The 17,961-nt window shown below is 33.8% G+C and overlaps 1 protein-coding gene across 2 annotated transcripts in view; it reads left to right on the top strand.

Annotated features, from left to right (window-relative positions):
• LOC130802382 (phospholipid-transporting ATPase 2) overlaps positions 1-9,196 on the top strand; it is a 33,073-nt gene extending 23,877 nt beyond the window's left edge. The window contains exons 20-25 of one of the 2 annotated variants that reach the window (XM_057666364.1): positions 2,512-2,629; positions 2,720-2,893; positions 3,270-3,321; positions 7,607-7,734; positions 8,394-8,544; positions 8,633-9,196. In XM_057666364.1, coding sequence (XP_057522347.1) covers positions 2,512-2,629; positions 2,720-2,893; positions 3,270-3,321; positions 7,607-7,734; positions 8,394-8,544; positions 8,633-8,968 — 959 coding nt within the window. In that variant the 3' untranslated portion in view covers positions 8,969-9,196. Of the gene's footprint in view, positions 1-2,511; positions 2,630-2,710; positions 2,894-3,269; positions 3,322-7,606; positions 7,735-8,393; positions 8,545-8,632 lie in introns of both variants that reach the window. The other variant, XM_057666363.1, reaches the window with a different exon arrangement.
• Positions 9,197-17,961: the final 8,765 nt, after the last annotated feature.

Raw genomic sequence — 17,961 nt, 5'->3', positions numbered from 1 at the left:
AAAAAATATTTTCTTCCATCATAATTCATGATTAAATACAATATCTGTACTATTTACACTATTCATTAGTTAGCCTTATCTCAAGTTTTCTCACCACCTTGTAAATTATACATTCAAGTGGGATCTTATTAGATTCATTTCAATATTTAGTTTTCAAATATCAAATTTTTATAGTTTTTACATGTGTGTAATTAAGGATATAAATGATTCAAATGTTGCATAATTTGCATGAAAACCCTAATGTTGTATTTAAATAGGAATTTTTCTTAATGTATTGGTAAAAAACTGTTTCTTAAGTCATATAAATGTGGAATATTGACTCAAATAATAAAAATTATTTAACTGTAGTGGGTGATAATTAGAAAATAATTATGTAGAATTTAAAAATTCACCAATATTTAGGAACACAAGTTAGGTTGCTTGACTTTTGGTCGATTGGATTTAGTTAGGTTTTCAAGTTGGGTCAAAATATAATCGTTTTTAAAAGATAAATTTCGAAATGCTAAAGGTATTGGAGTCACAAATATTGAAGTCAAAACCATTTATGTTTATTGGATCTTGTGCAAAGCAGATCGAAATTTGCACCAGTTAGAAAAGTTAAGGTTGGAACGTGGAACTTTAAGGAGCTTAGTAGAGGAAAAGGTAGGCCGAAGATTGGGTTGATAACATGAGTGAAGAACTACATGAAGTATTGAAATTTGTAGTAACATTGGATAATAGATTAGGACGAATGGTAACGAAAATATATGTGAATAATTATTGGAACTGATTGTCTTAATTGTTGATTAATATTACATAGGGCCAAATATTTTCTTTGATAAAGAAAAGTTTATGAACTGAGAAACTTCAGTACTACATTATAGGAATGTGAGATTCCGAGAAAGTTCAATTATCTACTTACATTAGTATGTTCCATTCTCTTATACATAGCTTGTTTAAATAACAATCTTGAAAGAGTCCATAACAAGTCTAAAAGTTTTGTCTTATCCCAAATAATTTCTAATGACTAGAATCGATTGTTAAAAATTCACTATTTTTTTTTTCCGGCCATATAGACCATAGAACTGCATAGCAACCTCTTGAGGTTTCTATTGCCACCAAATCCGCGAAAATTTGTAAAAAAGAAATTTCCATTACTTCACTAAGCAATGCATAAAAAGCTGATCATTATTTTTTAGTCCTTCCAACACATATTGCATCTATGTGTATTCAAAGATTTATTAGGTCTCGTAGTCTAAAATTTTCCACCATATTAAGATTCCCGAAGACAACCAAGTAAACAAAGGCTCTTACTTTATTACAACCAAGTAACCAAGTATACAATTTGTCATTTCCCCAATTTCATTGAAGTGTCTATAGTGTAGGCCTTTGCTTGATTTCCCTAGAAAGTCTCCTCCTTAGGTGGGTCAAAAGGGGGAAGGGGAACCAATGGAAAACACCTTCTGTTGCTTCACATACATTGAAAGTGCACGTAGTTTAATGAGTCATTTTACGTTATTCAGATATAACTAAGAACTATGACCCAGTCTTTCTTTCCTTTTTCAAAAAATGAGAGATTGTTTGAGTTTTTTGCGTTTTCTTAAAAAAAGATTTTTAGATTTACAAAATATGAAAAAAAAATGCGTAGCTTCTTTTCTCTTTGGTGTCCCTAAAATACATTAGATGATCCAACTTCTCTGGATCAACACCATGCGAAGCAAATCAATATTAGTGTTGGATGGATTTAATTGTATTCTGCTGGGATTTTTAAAAATAGGAGAGAAATACTTGCGAAAAACCCCTCTTTAAATAACACAAAGATACTTAGAGAGTAAGATCTTATTTTGGAAGAACCTTTAGAAATACTTCCAAATTTATGTCGATTATTCTGCTTGGAAGCTTTGTCTCACCTCGATCACCTTTATCAAATCCTGAGCACTCCAAAATGTACTCACATAAAAGCTCAGTAGGACACTTGCACAGGCTCTTGTGTCATCCAAGTGACATAGTCAATGACCGGATTGGCTTGATTGTTGCAGGGAGTTTCTTCAACGGAGACTTGTTTTCCTTGACTTATCCGTACTCATTTAACCTGTGGCTAGTATAAAGAATAATGACTTATCCAAACAACTCCCCGATTTCTCTTTCTATGAACCATTGCTATGTCCAAGTTGGTGTCTTTATTAACTAAACATTTTAATTTCAACCATTTCACTTTCGGTTTCCTAATAAGCCCTGCAAGTTACTAAAAGCACTTACTTTACTTTATTAGCCAGATACTATAAGTTCAACTAATTCACCTTCACTTTTACTTTCTATCCATGATTCAGTAGATGTACTGAATAATTGGTACATGAGCTACCAGAAACACTTTAATTTTCTGAGTTTCTTGCTGCAAAATTGTTACTGTACCTGGATTTTAACTTGTAATGTGTCTATTTATCTTGTTTCTTTTTTCAATATTAAACCTGTGTATAGCTAGTTGGTTGTGTCAAATATAATGTTGTCTCACAAGAAAACTTTTGACTGCAGAATTTCGATTTTTAAAGAGATTGATTCTTGTGCATGGACGCTATTCATACAACCGAACAGCATTTCTATCACAATACTCCTTTTACAAGTCCCTCATTATTTGCTTTATACAAATCTTGTATGTCATCCAAGGCTAAATTTTATGATCTTTATCCTTTTTACTTAGCTTACTTCTATACTAAATACCTAACTCTTCAAGAACATTCAGTTTCTCTTTCGTTTCAGGAATATCAGGAACTAGCCTTTTCAATTCTGTTAGTTTGATGGCATATAATGTCTTCTACACAAGTGTCCCTGTTCTAGTTAGTGTTCTCGACAAAGATCTAAGTGAGAGGACAGTGATGCAGCATCCTCAGATCTTATTTTACTGTCAAGCTGGAAGGTATGTGCTTTTCTGCTGGATCATGAATTTTATGTTTTCTAAAACTGCAATATAATGTTTGTCTGGTTAATTCTGATTGTGAAGATGAGCTGTAAATTCTATGGTTCAAATTCAATGAATAAAGACAAACTTTTAAAATCCCCTACTACAATGCCTTCTTTGTGATCTGCTGATGATTCTTATGTTCACTATAAATAGCCAAAGAAATTAAAAATGCACATTTGAAAGGGTTTGATCCTAAACCATGAACTGTTGTTTCATGTTTTAGCAATGACGTTGAACTGACCTTTTTGGCATTTTATATTTAATGAGTTAAGTGTGTCTAAAATATAAATCTTTTTGGGCTATCCTCTAAGCGATGGTTTTTTTGTAACAGGCTTCTGAATCCAAGTACGTTTGCTGGTTGGTTTGGACGGTCTCTTTTCCATGTATACTTTTCAACTCTCATTCTTTGAATATATGCTTATGTAGCACTTTATGTTGAGAAATTCTTAGACATCAGATGTCTTTAGTGGTAAACTTTTGAACCAGAGCTATCATGTTACATTGCTAAATAGTCATATATCAAGTCTAGGTAATGAAACTATAGTACAAGCCTCTGCAACTTTCAGTGTGGCTATGACTCTCATTAAAACTCACCAGCATTGCAATTTGCAACTGACTTTCTGAGCTTTTTTAATTCTGTTTCTTGGGAGTCTGTAACAAATTAGTCGGACCCGTTACCGAAACTAGATAGTATGACACTTCAAGTCTTTCCACTAACTCCCAAAAGACCAATTCCTTCTTATTAATATTCAAAAAGCTAAATAATTATTACAAGGGTGGCTCTATATATAGCCTAAGCCCCAAAAGACGAGACAAAGTAACAACTAATCTATCTAACAAAATGCAAAGACTAATCAAATGTGAAATGTCGATAATGCCCTTGGACCCTTTGACCCGAGTTATCACATTACCGACAGCCTGAAGTTCCACCTTGCCCTCAAGGTGGATAAAAAATTAGCCTTGTGTGTCCAGTAGGTTGTCCTCGAATGTGAGCCATCCACCATTATTGTATTTGACTCCAACTCTAGCATTTTCAAATTGACGGTTTTGAAGAGATGGGTTAAAGAAGTGAGTGGGTTGCGAAAAATTATATTTCAAGTATTTTTAATTGCGCTGAAAATCTTCCAATTTCTTGGGCTTAAAACTTGGGTCCTTTTCACAATTAATTGAAGAAGGGCAAAATAATCCCCATTCAAATCTGCCTTGATGATGTCATAAATGATGATGTCAACCGCGACATCATCACCTTGGAACCCCAAATGCCCCTTCATTTTTCTAGGCCAAGTTCCCAAAGGCTTTTTCAAATACCATTTCTCACCTTCCCTCTCATGAACTTTTAAAGAATCAGCCCACTTCTTTCTCACGCCGATGACCTGCCGCCATTCTCGACCCTTTTTGTAGTCCTCACGGCGCCGGCGAGCCCTCCACGATTCTCGGCTGCCCCCTTCACAATTCCCTTCTTCTCTCCTTTAATTTTCTCTCTCTCCTCAAACTCCAACCCTAAGAACATAACAACCCCTTTACAAAAACTCACCCCACCGCCGAAGTAGTTCACGGTGAGTCGCTCAAAGTTTCCGACATTTACACCCTTTTCCTCCTTCTTCCAGACGCCGTCGGCCAGCCATTTTAATCTATCGACCTCCTCGTCCATGAAGTCTGAAAAACCACCCCCTCGACAGTGAAGGCTGTCTTTGATCTAGGGCTTCATCATCGCCCAGGATCTAGGTTTCCTCCTATGTTCTCTTTCTTCCCTACACCAGTGAACCAACCATTAATTTCGGTTGCCTTCTGCTTCGACCGACCAATTTAGTGGATATTTCTATAAACCCCTTTCTCCTTTCTTAAAGATTTCTCACACCCTACAAAAACCTCAGAAATATCAGCCATACTCTCCAAATTCTCGCCTGTCGACGGCCCTTTCAGTGTCGTTGTCGTCTTTGTCTTTTTCCAGCGCCACCTGCCCGGACCACCCCCAGAACCACCATCATGAGTATCTAAAATCCTCTCTCTTCCCGTGCTTCTTCTTTCTTGAACCTTTGTTCTTGTTTTCTTAATTCCATTGTTGTGTTTCTCCATGGTTTCTTTATTTTTCTTCATTCTCCTCTTTCTCATATACATTTTGCTCTTCTTTTTTATTTTGAATTTTTCTTTTCCCATTCCTGGTTTCTTCTTTATTACCTTTTTTCTTTAAGCCATTCTATATTCTTTATGCTTCTTCTCCATTATTTGCACACTTTTATCGTCCATCTCCTCTTTAAATTTCAAATCTGTTTTGCCTTCAATCTCTTCATTAAACCCTGAATCTTCACAAATAGTGTTTTGTTCAATACAGGGAACGTGTTCTTTGCAGTCTTGAAACATTTGACCAATTCTTTCATATCTTCAAAGTTTTCCATATTTGTTTGCGTAATGCTATAGTCAACAAGTTATATTGTTTCAATAGCTTTAAGTAGTCTGTCTCTAATATTATGCCGTCATCGGCGAGTCTCCGATCACCAGAATCGTACCGCTCTGATACCATCTGTAATAGATCAGTCGGACCTGTTATCGAAACTAGATAGTATGGACACTGCGAGTCTGTCTACTAACTCCCAAAAGACCAATTCCTTCTTATTAATATTCAAAAAGCTAAATAATTATTACAAGGGTGGCTCTATATATAGCCTAAGCCCCAAAAGACAACACAAAAGTAACAACTATCTATCTAACAAAATACAAAGACAAATTAAATGTGAAATGTCGATAATGCCCTTGGACCCTTTGACCCAAGTTATCACAGTGTCTCATTTGTTGAAGCTTATGATGTAAAATACAAACTGATGTGGTGGAGCCATTAATGAGCCAATGCAAATGCAACTGGATAGACTCACCTTGCAGTGCTTTGTCGTGGTCTCATGGGAATTTTGGAATTTTGTTTGGTGAAAGGTCGGGTGGGGAATTTTGGAATTCTGTCATTTCGGAAAATTCTATTTTATTGGGTTTATGGTTTAATTTGAGGTGTCACACTCCAGAGATCAGAGTTTACTACAAATGAGCACTTTTTATTTGAAAAGGATCTCTTTTATTTTGTTAAGGTCATCAATAGCTGTGAAATGATTTCTACATCAAGGGATTTGCATCAAAGAAATGTATTGTCACCAACAGAACCTAAAATACTAAGTTTACTTTTCAGTTGGCGAATGAAAATCTTGACGGCTGGATTGATATGCATTCCCTAAAATGACAGAATGATAACATTGGGACAAAGGGTCGCTTCAAATCAATCTCTTTATTATTACAAGGATAAGGTTTCCTAGGTGGGAGCCAGGGGTAATGGAATGTGTAGAAATTCTCAAAGTACAGTGTTTGTTGCTTCCTTTTTCTTGTTAGATATTGGGTGTGTATGGGTCGAAGGCTGTTAGGACTCAAAGAGAAGCGAGGTCTGAATTTTGCCTCATCGCCAATCTCCTTCTCCAACCAAATCCAACAGCATATATTAGCACCATATTTCTGCTACAAAGTGCCGATCTAGTAGCAATTGATTCATGGTTAGATGAAGATCATGGCATAATTTTGTTGGAACTATTCCACGCTGTCTTAGGACTTGTGGGGTGGTGGAGAAATCACATGGTGATGAGTTGACATTGTGAAAATTGCACTCTTCAAAATACCATTATGTCTGACCATTCATGTCAAGATCAAATAATGAAATTTTGTCGATTTTTGGTGTGAACTTTAGTTAACTATAACTTTTTAAGTCTGATTTGATTTAACATATGACTACACTTCCTATCCCACTATCAGAGATACGTTCATCCATGCTATGATTTCCAAATGTTGACAAAATGCTAATAGATTCAACAGAAAAGTATTGCTTGCCTACATTTCATTTTGTGCCATCTATGCGAGGAAAGCCTTAGATCACACTTGATACTTAGTTAAGTGACATAAAAGGAATTAGATATCTGACATAAATCTTTTTGTTTAGATTGCATTCGCTTTAGATTACATTTAACATAATTCACAATGGAGCCAAAGTTTTATACTTCTATGGTTTCAGTTATAACATATTGAACTAAAATGGCTCATTAAATCATGTACTTCTCAGACAACCTGAGTTTGCTACTTAGGGGGTTTGCACACAAACCAAGGAAAATGAGAAAAGTGGGTATTTTAGTGAAATATATAGGTGAGATCACATCTTGTAGTTGAAGATTTTTAGGTTTTAATCTTAGAGAGATGAATAAATTGTAGGTTCTAGTGGGGTATTGTAGGTGGGGTCATGTCCAAAAGAAGTAATGTAGCAAACCGTGTGGGACGTACTATAATAGTATTTGTAGCAAAAGCAGGAGGACAAATGGAGTACGTATCTGTGTCAAAATTTCCAATGATGTTTCTATCAAGCGTTAATCGAAAATTTCCTATTTGTCATTACAAGTTGTCATTACAAGGATAGAGTTGTGTACATCCATCCTCCCAAAACCCAGTCTAGTTGGGAACCATTTTATGGCATTGGCCATTGGGGTAATGATTCTATTCAAGATTGCATTGGCTAGAATTTTGTATTTCTATTACAGCTCCATCAAAGAATGTACGTAGTAGTTAAAGCACTTTTGATCCATTGAGCAAATTTCTTATATAAGCATGTTCATGCTTGTGTTTAACCGATCACATTGATTTGATCTGCAGGCCATTGTCGTATTTATTATCAGCATAAATGCATATGCTGGTGAGAAAAGTGAAATGGAGCAGGTAGCTATGGTGGCGTTTTCAGGATGCATATGGTTGCAAGCTTTTGTTGTAGCACTAGAAACAAAGTAAGCCCTAAACGAACATATTATGCTGTGATATGTTATTGTATGCTGCTCGGAGTAAATTTCTATGACTTTCAATGAAGGCCAAGTTAGATAGTTTGATAGGCAAGGAAATTTGGACAAAAGTCTAGGGAGGGTGATTCACCCAGAAAATGATTTAGCTGGTTCTTGAGAAATAGAAACTTTACAAGTTTGTTTCTGGTAAATTTTTGTTACTCGCTCAAAGATGTTATAGTATAACTAATTACCGAGAGCTTAATCGTTCAAATACTTATTTTAGAAAATACTGCTCCCTCTATTTCATTTCAAATGTCTCATATGCTTTTTGCACGTTTGTCAATGCAGTAATTCAATACTTGATAGGGATAGCCGATAATTGTGTATAATCAAAAATTATAAAAACTAAATATTAATAAACCTTATGTTGAGACAAATCAAACAAGATTTCCTTTTATTATGTTTTAATGCATGGATTAAGAATAAAATACAAATTGAAAGTGATTGATAAATAGTAACCCAAAAGCAAATGAGACATCTGAAAGGAAACGGAGGGAGTACGTGAACTTCCCTTATTAATTGAATGAGTACAAATGTCTCCTTTGTTTTAATTCTACCTTAATAAGTACATCTTGTCCAACTCCTTTGTGTTTCCATTGTTTTAGTTCTTTTACAGTATTACAGCATCTGGCAATATGGGGCAATCTTCTTGCCTTCTATATCATCAATCTTATCGTCAGCGCTATCCCATCATCAGGAATGTACACAATCATGTTTCGATTGTGTAAGCAACCGTCTTATTGGATTACTATGTTTGTAAGTGTATCCTCAACGAACACCTTTACCTTCGCCCTGTCGAATAATTACTTTTTTGTGCTGACAAAAATCTGTATCTTTGTTACAGCTTATTGTGGTGGCAGGCATGGGTCCAATAGTTGCTTTAAAGTACTTCCGTTTCACATACAGGCCGAGTAAAATCAACCTACTGCAGCAGACTGAGCGTTTGGGTGGCCCCATTTTATCACTAGGTAATATAGAACCTCAGCCGAAGTCGGTCGAGAAAGAAGTTTCACCCTTGTCTATAAGTCACCTGAAAAGCAGGAATCCAGTTTTTGAGCCTCTGTTGTCAGACTCACCGACTTCCCTTAGACGCTCATTTGGCCCCGGAACACCTTTGGACTTTTTCCAGTCACAGGGTAGGTTATCGTCAAACTACTCGAGAAATTGCAAGGACAATTGATTCCTCAATCTTGATGAGTGTATAGCACTATACGAAGGCCTTGTTTCATTTGAAATGTTGTCTTATAGTTGTAGGCTTATTGCACAAGATACTATTAGAATGTACAGTTTCTGGTAGGTTTTTTTCTTGCACAAATTGTTGTATGAGCGGTTTCAATGAGATACGCGTCTTATACATAAGTTAAATAACTCATCTAATACATATTATGAGAATATGAGCATTTTGTTCGAGGTCATCTCACTAAGAGATAGTCTTTTACAAGAGTAGCTTTTTTACTTCTGAGATGGAAGACTGGACGTGCAATTTTTCTTGTGAGAATAATTTATTTATCTAGTAAACTTATGTCTCTATAAAATTGCTAGTGATAGCAAACTTATATAATTAAAGGAAATAAAGGATAAACAATAGACATAATGTAATAAGTAAAACTAAGTGAAACTTCTATTTTTCATTGTTGGTAGTAATGCTTGAAATTAGAATTTAGTGGTTAGAAGGTAGTTCTTATGTAGTCCAATTATTTTCTATTTTCTATTTTCTTTTTTAGTTGACTAAAACATAATACTACTAAAATTAAGTTAATTAAGTTTTGTTTTAGTTAAAGGTTAAATACCACTTTTTAGAAGGTCGATTGGTTTTATATTGCAATCGTCCATCTCCTTCTGCCTACCAAAAAATATCAAATTCTCCCAAGTATGTCAACAATAACAACTCTGACTATTCACCACCAACTCAATCTACTCACCCTTTAAATCACGCACCAATGACTACCTACAAAACATAGCTAATCTTTACCTTTTTTATTGTGTTATTAATTTTTTTAATAAAATTATGAAAATATCTTTGAATTTATTTTTAGTTTAAAAAATCAAAATTTATTATTACTAAACTAAAATTATTAATAATAATTGAATTAAAATATTAAATATTAAATATAAAAAAGAAAAATAAAAAAAATGGATTTGATCACACGTTTTGTATGACTCGACGTAGGCCCAGTTGCACGTTGGGTTGAATTTATTTATTTAATTAATATTTTTATTTTTATTTCACTAAATTTTAAATTTTAGCTTGGTTGAAGATGTTTTACAAAGAAGATCGCTAAAAGAGAAAAAAAAAGTGTTATATAAAAGCTTTATGCTGAAAGTTGATACATGTTCACTCTTTTGGCTATAATTTATTATAGGAAAATTACATTGAAGCAATGCCGGTTCTAAGGGTATCCCGAGTAGCCGACCGCCTAGGGCCCCCTGAGATAAGGGACCTCAAATACTAAATAGTGTTATTCAGGTACGGTTTCGAGCAACAATTTTAAGTGATTTCTTTGTAAAATTGTTATATAATATAATGTTACAATACATTTTGTCTAGAATTATTTTACTTAAAAGAGGAAACTTTTTTATCTTTAAATATAATGTTACGAGCACGTCTTAGTTGCCCCTAATGTTGGGTACCTAGTTATTAATGCCTTATGTAGAATCAAGTAATAACACTACATATATCATTTCAGAGGTGACATATCTTATTAAAAGGGTGACATATGTTTTCAAGTTTAAACTACAACTAAAAAAATCACCCCACAAGTGATATTAGGTGATTGCCCATGCTAAGCAAGGGTTATTTAATACTTTTACATAGATAAATAAATAAAATATCAATAGAGATGTATAAGATAAAAAAATTAATATTGGTACGCAATTTGAAATATAAATTTGTTTACCATAATATACATTACGATGAAAAATAAACTTAAACGATATATGAATATAGTGAAATGGATACACTTAAAAGAACTTTTATCAACTATAAATATTGAACCACTTTTTTTGTATAAATATTGTATGTTAAAGTATCAATATTATTATAATCATCACATATTAAAATTTATAGTTTTTGCCTACTTTTGACCCATAAAACAACTATATATGATCGATCACGCATTAATACGTATTAGATATCGTCCATCTCTAAGTACGGCTTATTTCGCCTCAATTTGAATAAAGAAATCAATTTTACCGATTAAATAAACCATCAGCAATTAAAAAAAATATACCAATCAAGACCTCCAATAAATCAAATTCCAGGAATTCATATCCATGATGCTGGTTTATGTAGAAAGACGTGTCTTAAATAGGCAAAATTAACAGTCATATAGAATTGCAACAGCATGCATTAATGTATAGTAATCTTGTCCTGAAAGCTACAATAAAATTATAAGAAAGTGCATGTGAGAAGTTAATTTAAGCGAAATTTTTTTTACCAAAAGCCGACACGTATCATCAGATAGTCTTTACTTTAGTATATAGAATAATGAATAGTAATCTTATCGTCAAAACAATTCATTATCTATAAGAATATTTAATAAGATGGGTCTCTGTCAAAACAACATATTTGTATCTATTTGTACATTTGTATGAAAATTTGGTCCTTTCACCCGATTGTCATTCCTAAATATTGCTAAATGCTAACAAAAAATTGAGCACTAACTAGAAGAATAACTACATACTTTCACTTTTAGAATGGAACATATTAAACAAGCTTGAGATATCCAAAGTTGGAAGCTCCACAATTAAGAACAAGATGGGGAAGTTAAGAACTTGGGCTTAAGCGCCAATCTTCAAATATAATATTAAAGCGAAAATGTGAAACAAATAAACAATTTTAATAAAAAAAAATAAAAGGATGAGCTTTGGGTAAACTTAATTCTAAAAGTAAGCGTTTTTATGTCCGACCCTAAGGTCAAGTTAGTTCGCAGTCAGTAACAGCGAATAAAAAAATTGGTCAAAAAAATTAAAATTGGTTATTCGCATTTAACAACCGTGAATAAAAGGAATACAATGTCATACTGTTAGAAGAAATGGAACTTTTTTTAACTGCCAACAAACATGTTTTTAGTTTTTTTTTTAATGTTATGACATTGTCTCCCTTTTGTTTGCAGTTATTAACTGCGAATTAACAATTTTGATTTTTTTTGACCAATTTTTTTATTCGCTGTTAGTAACTGCGAACTATTCTGACCTTAGATTCAGGCAAAAACGCTTATTTTTATTTACTTTTTTTTTATTTTGCTTATTTGTTCCATATTTTCGTATTAAAGCTTCATCAACTTTTGAATACTTACATCATCTCACACTAATTTAAATACTTCCATGATGTAGACATCTAAATCATTTTGCATACTTCATAATTACAAAGCCATGCTACCTACTTTTTCATCCTTAATCCCAATTTTTCTCTTTAACCACAAAAATTATCTTTGTGCCAAACCCAAATGTGCATGCCAAAAACCCAAATTAAATTTTTAACTTCTATTTAGGCCTACTGATATCACAAATCCTTCACATAGTTTCTACTGAACTCTTAGATAACCACAAAAAATTACGCTAGTTAATCATCAGTACAACTAATTAAATACTATTTATTATTGTATATAAAACAATTTTATCATAAATTCATGAATAATACTTGAAATAAGAACAAAGAATATTTTGTTTGTGAATCTTAATTTAGCATGCAATTAAGTCCAATAATTCCTTTGTCTATTATGTATGTTATGTTAACAAATTTCAATTTTTCATATCAAAGTAAGAACAATTGATGATAAACAACAATCAATTTATCCATTGACTATGTCTAAAACAAATCAAATTTAGGCTCAAAAAGTGGAAGATGGATGCTTTGTCGTCGTATGGAATTTTTTGAAACAAACTAAACCTTTGAGTTAAAAGAAAAGATATCTCCTTAATCCCAAAAATAATATATACTTTAGTTTTAGAAAACCACAAATATACCAACCAATAAAAATTACCAAAAAAGTATAGCTTATTGAGGGTATTTTAATTTTTTGTTACTTTTTTTTTTTTTTTTCGAAAGATGGAATGTGGCTTTCAAATAATGCAATAAAGGTGAAAGAAAGTTTTTGGCTTAGTACAACACAACATACAAATGATGTAATAAATTCTTTATCAATGTTACTTTATCCTTTGTCTTTGGGGTAGGAGTGTTTAAAAAACCCAATCATTTGCCCTAATAAATTGGGTTAGATCATGTGCTATACTATTATATAACACTTTTCCTTGAATATATCAAAAATTTCTAAATTTAGCTTTAAATATTAAAAAGGCCATATATAGAGTGTGAGTATTTTCCCATAATATTGCCCCAAAAAAATTAATTCCCACTTTAGGTATTATGAGAAAGTATTTCCCACAATACCGTCCACGTATGAAGAGTTTTTAAAATTTTTTTTTTTAATATAACCGCCACATGAAATGGCGGTTTTGTTTCGGAATCTGAACAAAACCGCTAGGTGAAATGGCGGTTTAGATGAATTTAAGTTTTTTTTTTTAAAAAAAAAATTAATTAGAAGCAAACCGCCACTTGAAGTGGCGGTTTTATACCTGTACAAAACGCCAGTTTCTGTTCTTTTCACTTCATTTCATTTGCTTCGTTTTCAAGTGGCTGCCGGTTGTTCTTTTAAAAAAAATTTCTTCAATCCTCATTTACTTCATATTCACAATTCCTCTCATTCAACTAAATTAATCAACTACATTCTCATCTTCTCCTTCTTTACTTGTTCATTTTCATCATCATTTAAATTATTAATATAAACCCTAATTTATTTCAATTTGCAAATTGAATATTTTGTTCATTATTGTTGTCATTTGAAGTTATAAATACATTGATTGTTTGTTACATTCTCTTGATTTCATGATTTAAGCTTACGTTTTACACATTTGTAGTTGAATTTTATGATTTGGTTTGTATGCATATAAAGTGTTGATGAAATGCTTCAATGAAAGTTTATTACTTTGTTGGGTTAGTTTAATGGTTTTAGTATATATTCATGGTATTTTTAGCTTTATATTTGAATTGAAAGTTCTAATGAGTGTTCTAATACCTTAATATGAGAAATTCTTGTATTCACATTTACACTTCCTTTACTCATAATTAACAATAAAGTGTATGTGAAATCACATGAAAAACATGTTTGTGTTTGCAGAATATGGATCATTATCCCGTTATAATGTATTGGGGTGGGGAAGTACGTTATACTGGATCTGATGTTGTGTATCATTATCCACCTTAAGAAGAATGTTAAAGCATGGGCGATTTCTAACAATAGAAATTTCCGTGTAATTGAGTCGGAGCCTTCAAAGTACGTTATCCAATGCACTAATGCGGAGGATATAGGTTGTGAATGGAGGATGCGAGCTGTTATGACCGCAACAGGATCATTTAAGATTGTGCGATATAAGGGTCATATTCAAGATTGCTCAGTACATTACAGTGACGACCATCCGCTCCTTACTTCTGAATTTGTTGCTGATCTTATTGTGGCAACAGGATAGCAGGAAAAGGTGGAAAATCCTACATGGTTGACCTGACAGTAACATCATTACCGTGCTCATATGTTCTTGCAGTATGTCGAGCTCGTAACATATCGTACGATGCTTTTGTAGACCCTTCGTTTCACACTACAAAATACGTATCGACATATAAGAAGACTTTCATGCCTGTTCCAGACATGTTCACCTGCAATCCTTGGAACGGTCCTACAGTTGTTCCAGATCCCTCAACAAAGCGTGGAAAGGGTCGTCCGTGATCAACTCGTATACGGAACGAAATGGATGCACCCTGACGCGTCCTTGTAACACGTGTAGCTTTTGTGGATTTAGTGGTCATAATAAGAAAACATGCCTTCGAAGGTCAACAAAGTATGTTTTTTTAATATTTTGTAATATCATGTTGATTCACGTAATATTTATATGATTTTTATAACACTTATGTATGTAACAGCGATCATGGCGATACCAGGCCCAGTTGATCCATCAGTGCTTACACTTCAGGCAACACACACGAGCATAGACTACCCAATTGGTTACTCATCCACCGGTGCGCAAAACAAGTGGAAAAAACCTCGTTTGCTGCGGTTTTTTGGCCATTATTTGCTGCGGTTTTGGCCCCCAGCAATAGTGATAGCAGCAAATGTCCTACTTTAAATGCTGCGGTTAAAAACCGCAGCAAAAAAGGGCATTATTTGTTGCGGTCAAAACAAAACCGCAGCAAATACTTCTATTTTTTTTTCTTTTTTCGTTTTATCCTTATAATAATCCAATAATAATACAATGTAATAACAATGATTAATCCAATGATAATCACAAATAATCAACAATAATCTCTTTGTAATAATAAACTCTCGCTCGTATAAATAATATAATATTATATTATATACGTACATATATATATATATATATATATATATATATATATATATATATATATATATATATATATATATATATATATATATATATATATATATACATATATATATACATATATATATATACAAATATACATATATATATACATATATATATATATATATATATATATATATATATATATATATATATATATATATATATATATATATATATATATATATATAATATACATTAAAGTTATAATATACATTAAAGTCCTAAAAAATAATCTATACTAATTACAATTTATCAAGGACAAAAATTAGCAAGATACGCGGCAATCTTGTCTTTTAATTCGCGCATCTCTCCACTTCTCAAATGGCGTGTTTCCCTCGGAATGTCGTTTAAAACCTATAATATAATATAAAAATAAAAGATTAATATATAAACATTAGATTTTACCAATTATTATTTAAGAACGTAACAAATACTTACGACATCTATATTTTCGACTCCAAACTCGTTCACGGATTTTTTAATATCGTCCATGTACTTTAGCGCGTAGTAGCCGCATTCAACGGAAGAAGAAGGTTGTTGAAAGCACTAAGAGAAAATAGATGTTAGTGTCAAAAACGGTTAAAAACGCATAAAATCGCAACTTAACACGTAATTTCTAGCATATGACTATGATTTTCAATTCTAACCACTTCAACACAATAATATATACCAAATAGTGTTGTGCGCCAAGTTTCGTGCATAACAAACCAAGTTTGAGCTACTTTACGCGCGAAATTGACAAAAACGCTTAAAAACGCATAAAATCGCAACTTAACAGTGCCTTGAATCATACTCCCCTCGGGTTGTGCTGGATTCCTCACCTTGTTTTGTAAAACACCCATGTGTGTTTCAAAAGGAGAACACCACCTTAAAAAAATGGACCCAAAAGCTTGATCTCACGAACGAGATGGACAATAAGATGAACCATTATGTTAAAGAAAGAAGGTGAAAAATACATCTCAAGCTTGCATAAAGTTACAATCACGTCGAGTTGAAGTGCATCAAGTTTAAAGGGATCAAGAACTTTACTACAAATTGTGTTGAAGAACGAACATAGCTCGGTAATACATATCTCACATGTTTTGGCAGTATTCCACGGATTGCAATTGGTAAGAGCACTTGCATCATTACATGGCAATCGTGAGATTTCATGCTTCCCAACTTCAGCTCACCATTTAGGCTCACAAATCTCTTCATGTTGGATGAGTACCCAGACGAAACCTTAATGCCATACAAACACTCACAAAATGTCCGCTTCTCTGCTTTGGACAATGTGTAGCAAGCTGGAGGAAAATAAACTTTGTCATTACTCATCTTCTTCTTACTGCCACCAACTTCATCAGCTCTATTTCTTTTCTTACTCACCTTAACATGTGCCCACAACTCCGGACGAAGACCCTTACATTCAAACCAATCTCGCACGACCCTAACATCCTTTGTCTTACCCGGAATGTTCATGAGAGTCCCGAGCATGGCATCGCATACATTTTTCTCTATATGCATAACGTCAAGACAATGCCTAACCAGTAGATCTCTCCAATATGGAATCTTCCAAAAGATTGATTCTTTTTTCCATAATCGGTCTTCACCCCCTTGCACTTGCCCCGTTTTACCAAATACAGTCTCAACTCCCTTAACCAGTTCATAAACCTCATAACCGGTCAACGGTCGACGAGCTACACGGTCCTCAACCTCCCCGTTGAACAACTTCTTCTTCTTACAATATTGGTGGTCTCGTGGGAGGAACTTTTGATGGTGCATGAATACGTGTTTGCACTTAGGAATCCTCGTGGATTCCATGTCATCGATACATATTGGGCATGTTTTCTTCCCTTTGTTCTTATACCCCGATAAGTTGCCATATGCCGGAAAATCATTAACGGTGCATAAAAGCATTGCACGCAAGGTGAACTCCTCATTAGCATATGCATCAAACACTGAAACGCCTTCATCCCACATCTTTCTCAAATCCTCAACGAGAGGGGCAAGATACACATCTATGTCATTGCCAGGTTGTTTAGGACCCGAGATAAGAAGCGAAAGCATTATGTACTTACGCTTCATACACAACCAAGGTGGCAAATTATAGATCACTAAAAGTACCGGCCAAGTACTATGTTGAGAACTAAGATTGCCGAATGGGTTCATTCCATCCGTACACAGTCCGAGCCTTAAATTACGAACCTCATCCCCAAAAGTCTTATGCAACCTATCAATACTCTTTCACTCCAGAGAATCAGATGGATGTGTGAGCAAGTGACCTTTCTTCACCCTATCTGCATGCCACCTCAAATTTAACGCATCTTTCTTTATAGAAAACAAGCGCTTGAATCTAGGTATTATTGAAAGATACCACAATACCTTAGTCGAGGGCCCTTTAGCATGCTGAGCCCCTTTACGCTTGTAGCGTGGTAACCCACACCTAGGACACTCTTCTAAGTTTTCGTTTTCATTCCGATACAGCACACATTCATTCGGACACGCATGAATCTTCTGGTACTCTGAGCCGAAAGGACACATGAGCTTTTTGGCATAATATGTCGACTTTGGAAGTTCATTTCCCTCAGGAAGCATCTCACCTAACGCTTCTAATAACATTGTGAAACTAGCGTCACTCCAATTGAACTTTGACTTAATGTTGAAAATTGTCAACACTGCTGTTAGTTTGGTGAACTTTGTACATCTAGGGTACAAAGGCTTTTGAGAAGCCTCTGTCAACAAGTCAAAAAT

Source organism: Amaranthus tricolor, chromosome 16, assembly GCF_026212465.1.
Source record: "Amaranthus tricolor cultivar Red isolate AtriRed21 chromosome 16, ASM2621246v1, whole genome shotgun sequence".
Taxonomy (NCBI): domain Eukaryota; kingdom Viridiplantae; phylum Streptophyta; class Magnoliopsida; order Caryophyllales; family Amaranthaceae; genus Amaranthus; species Amaranthus tricolor.
This window is presented reverse-complemented; position numbering and strand designations above follow the sequence as displayed.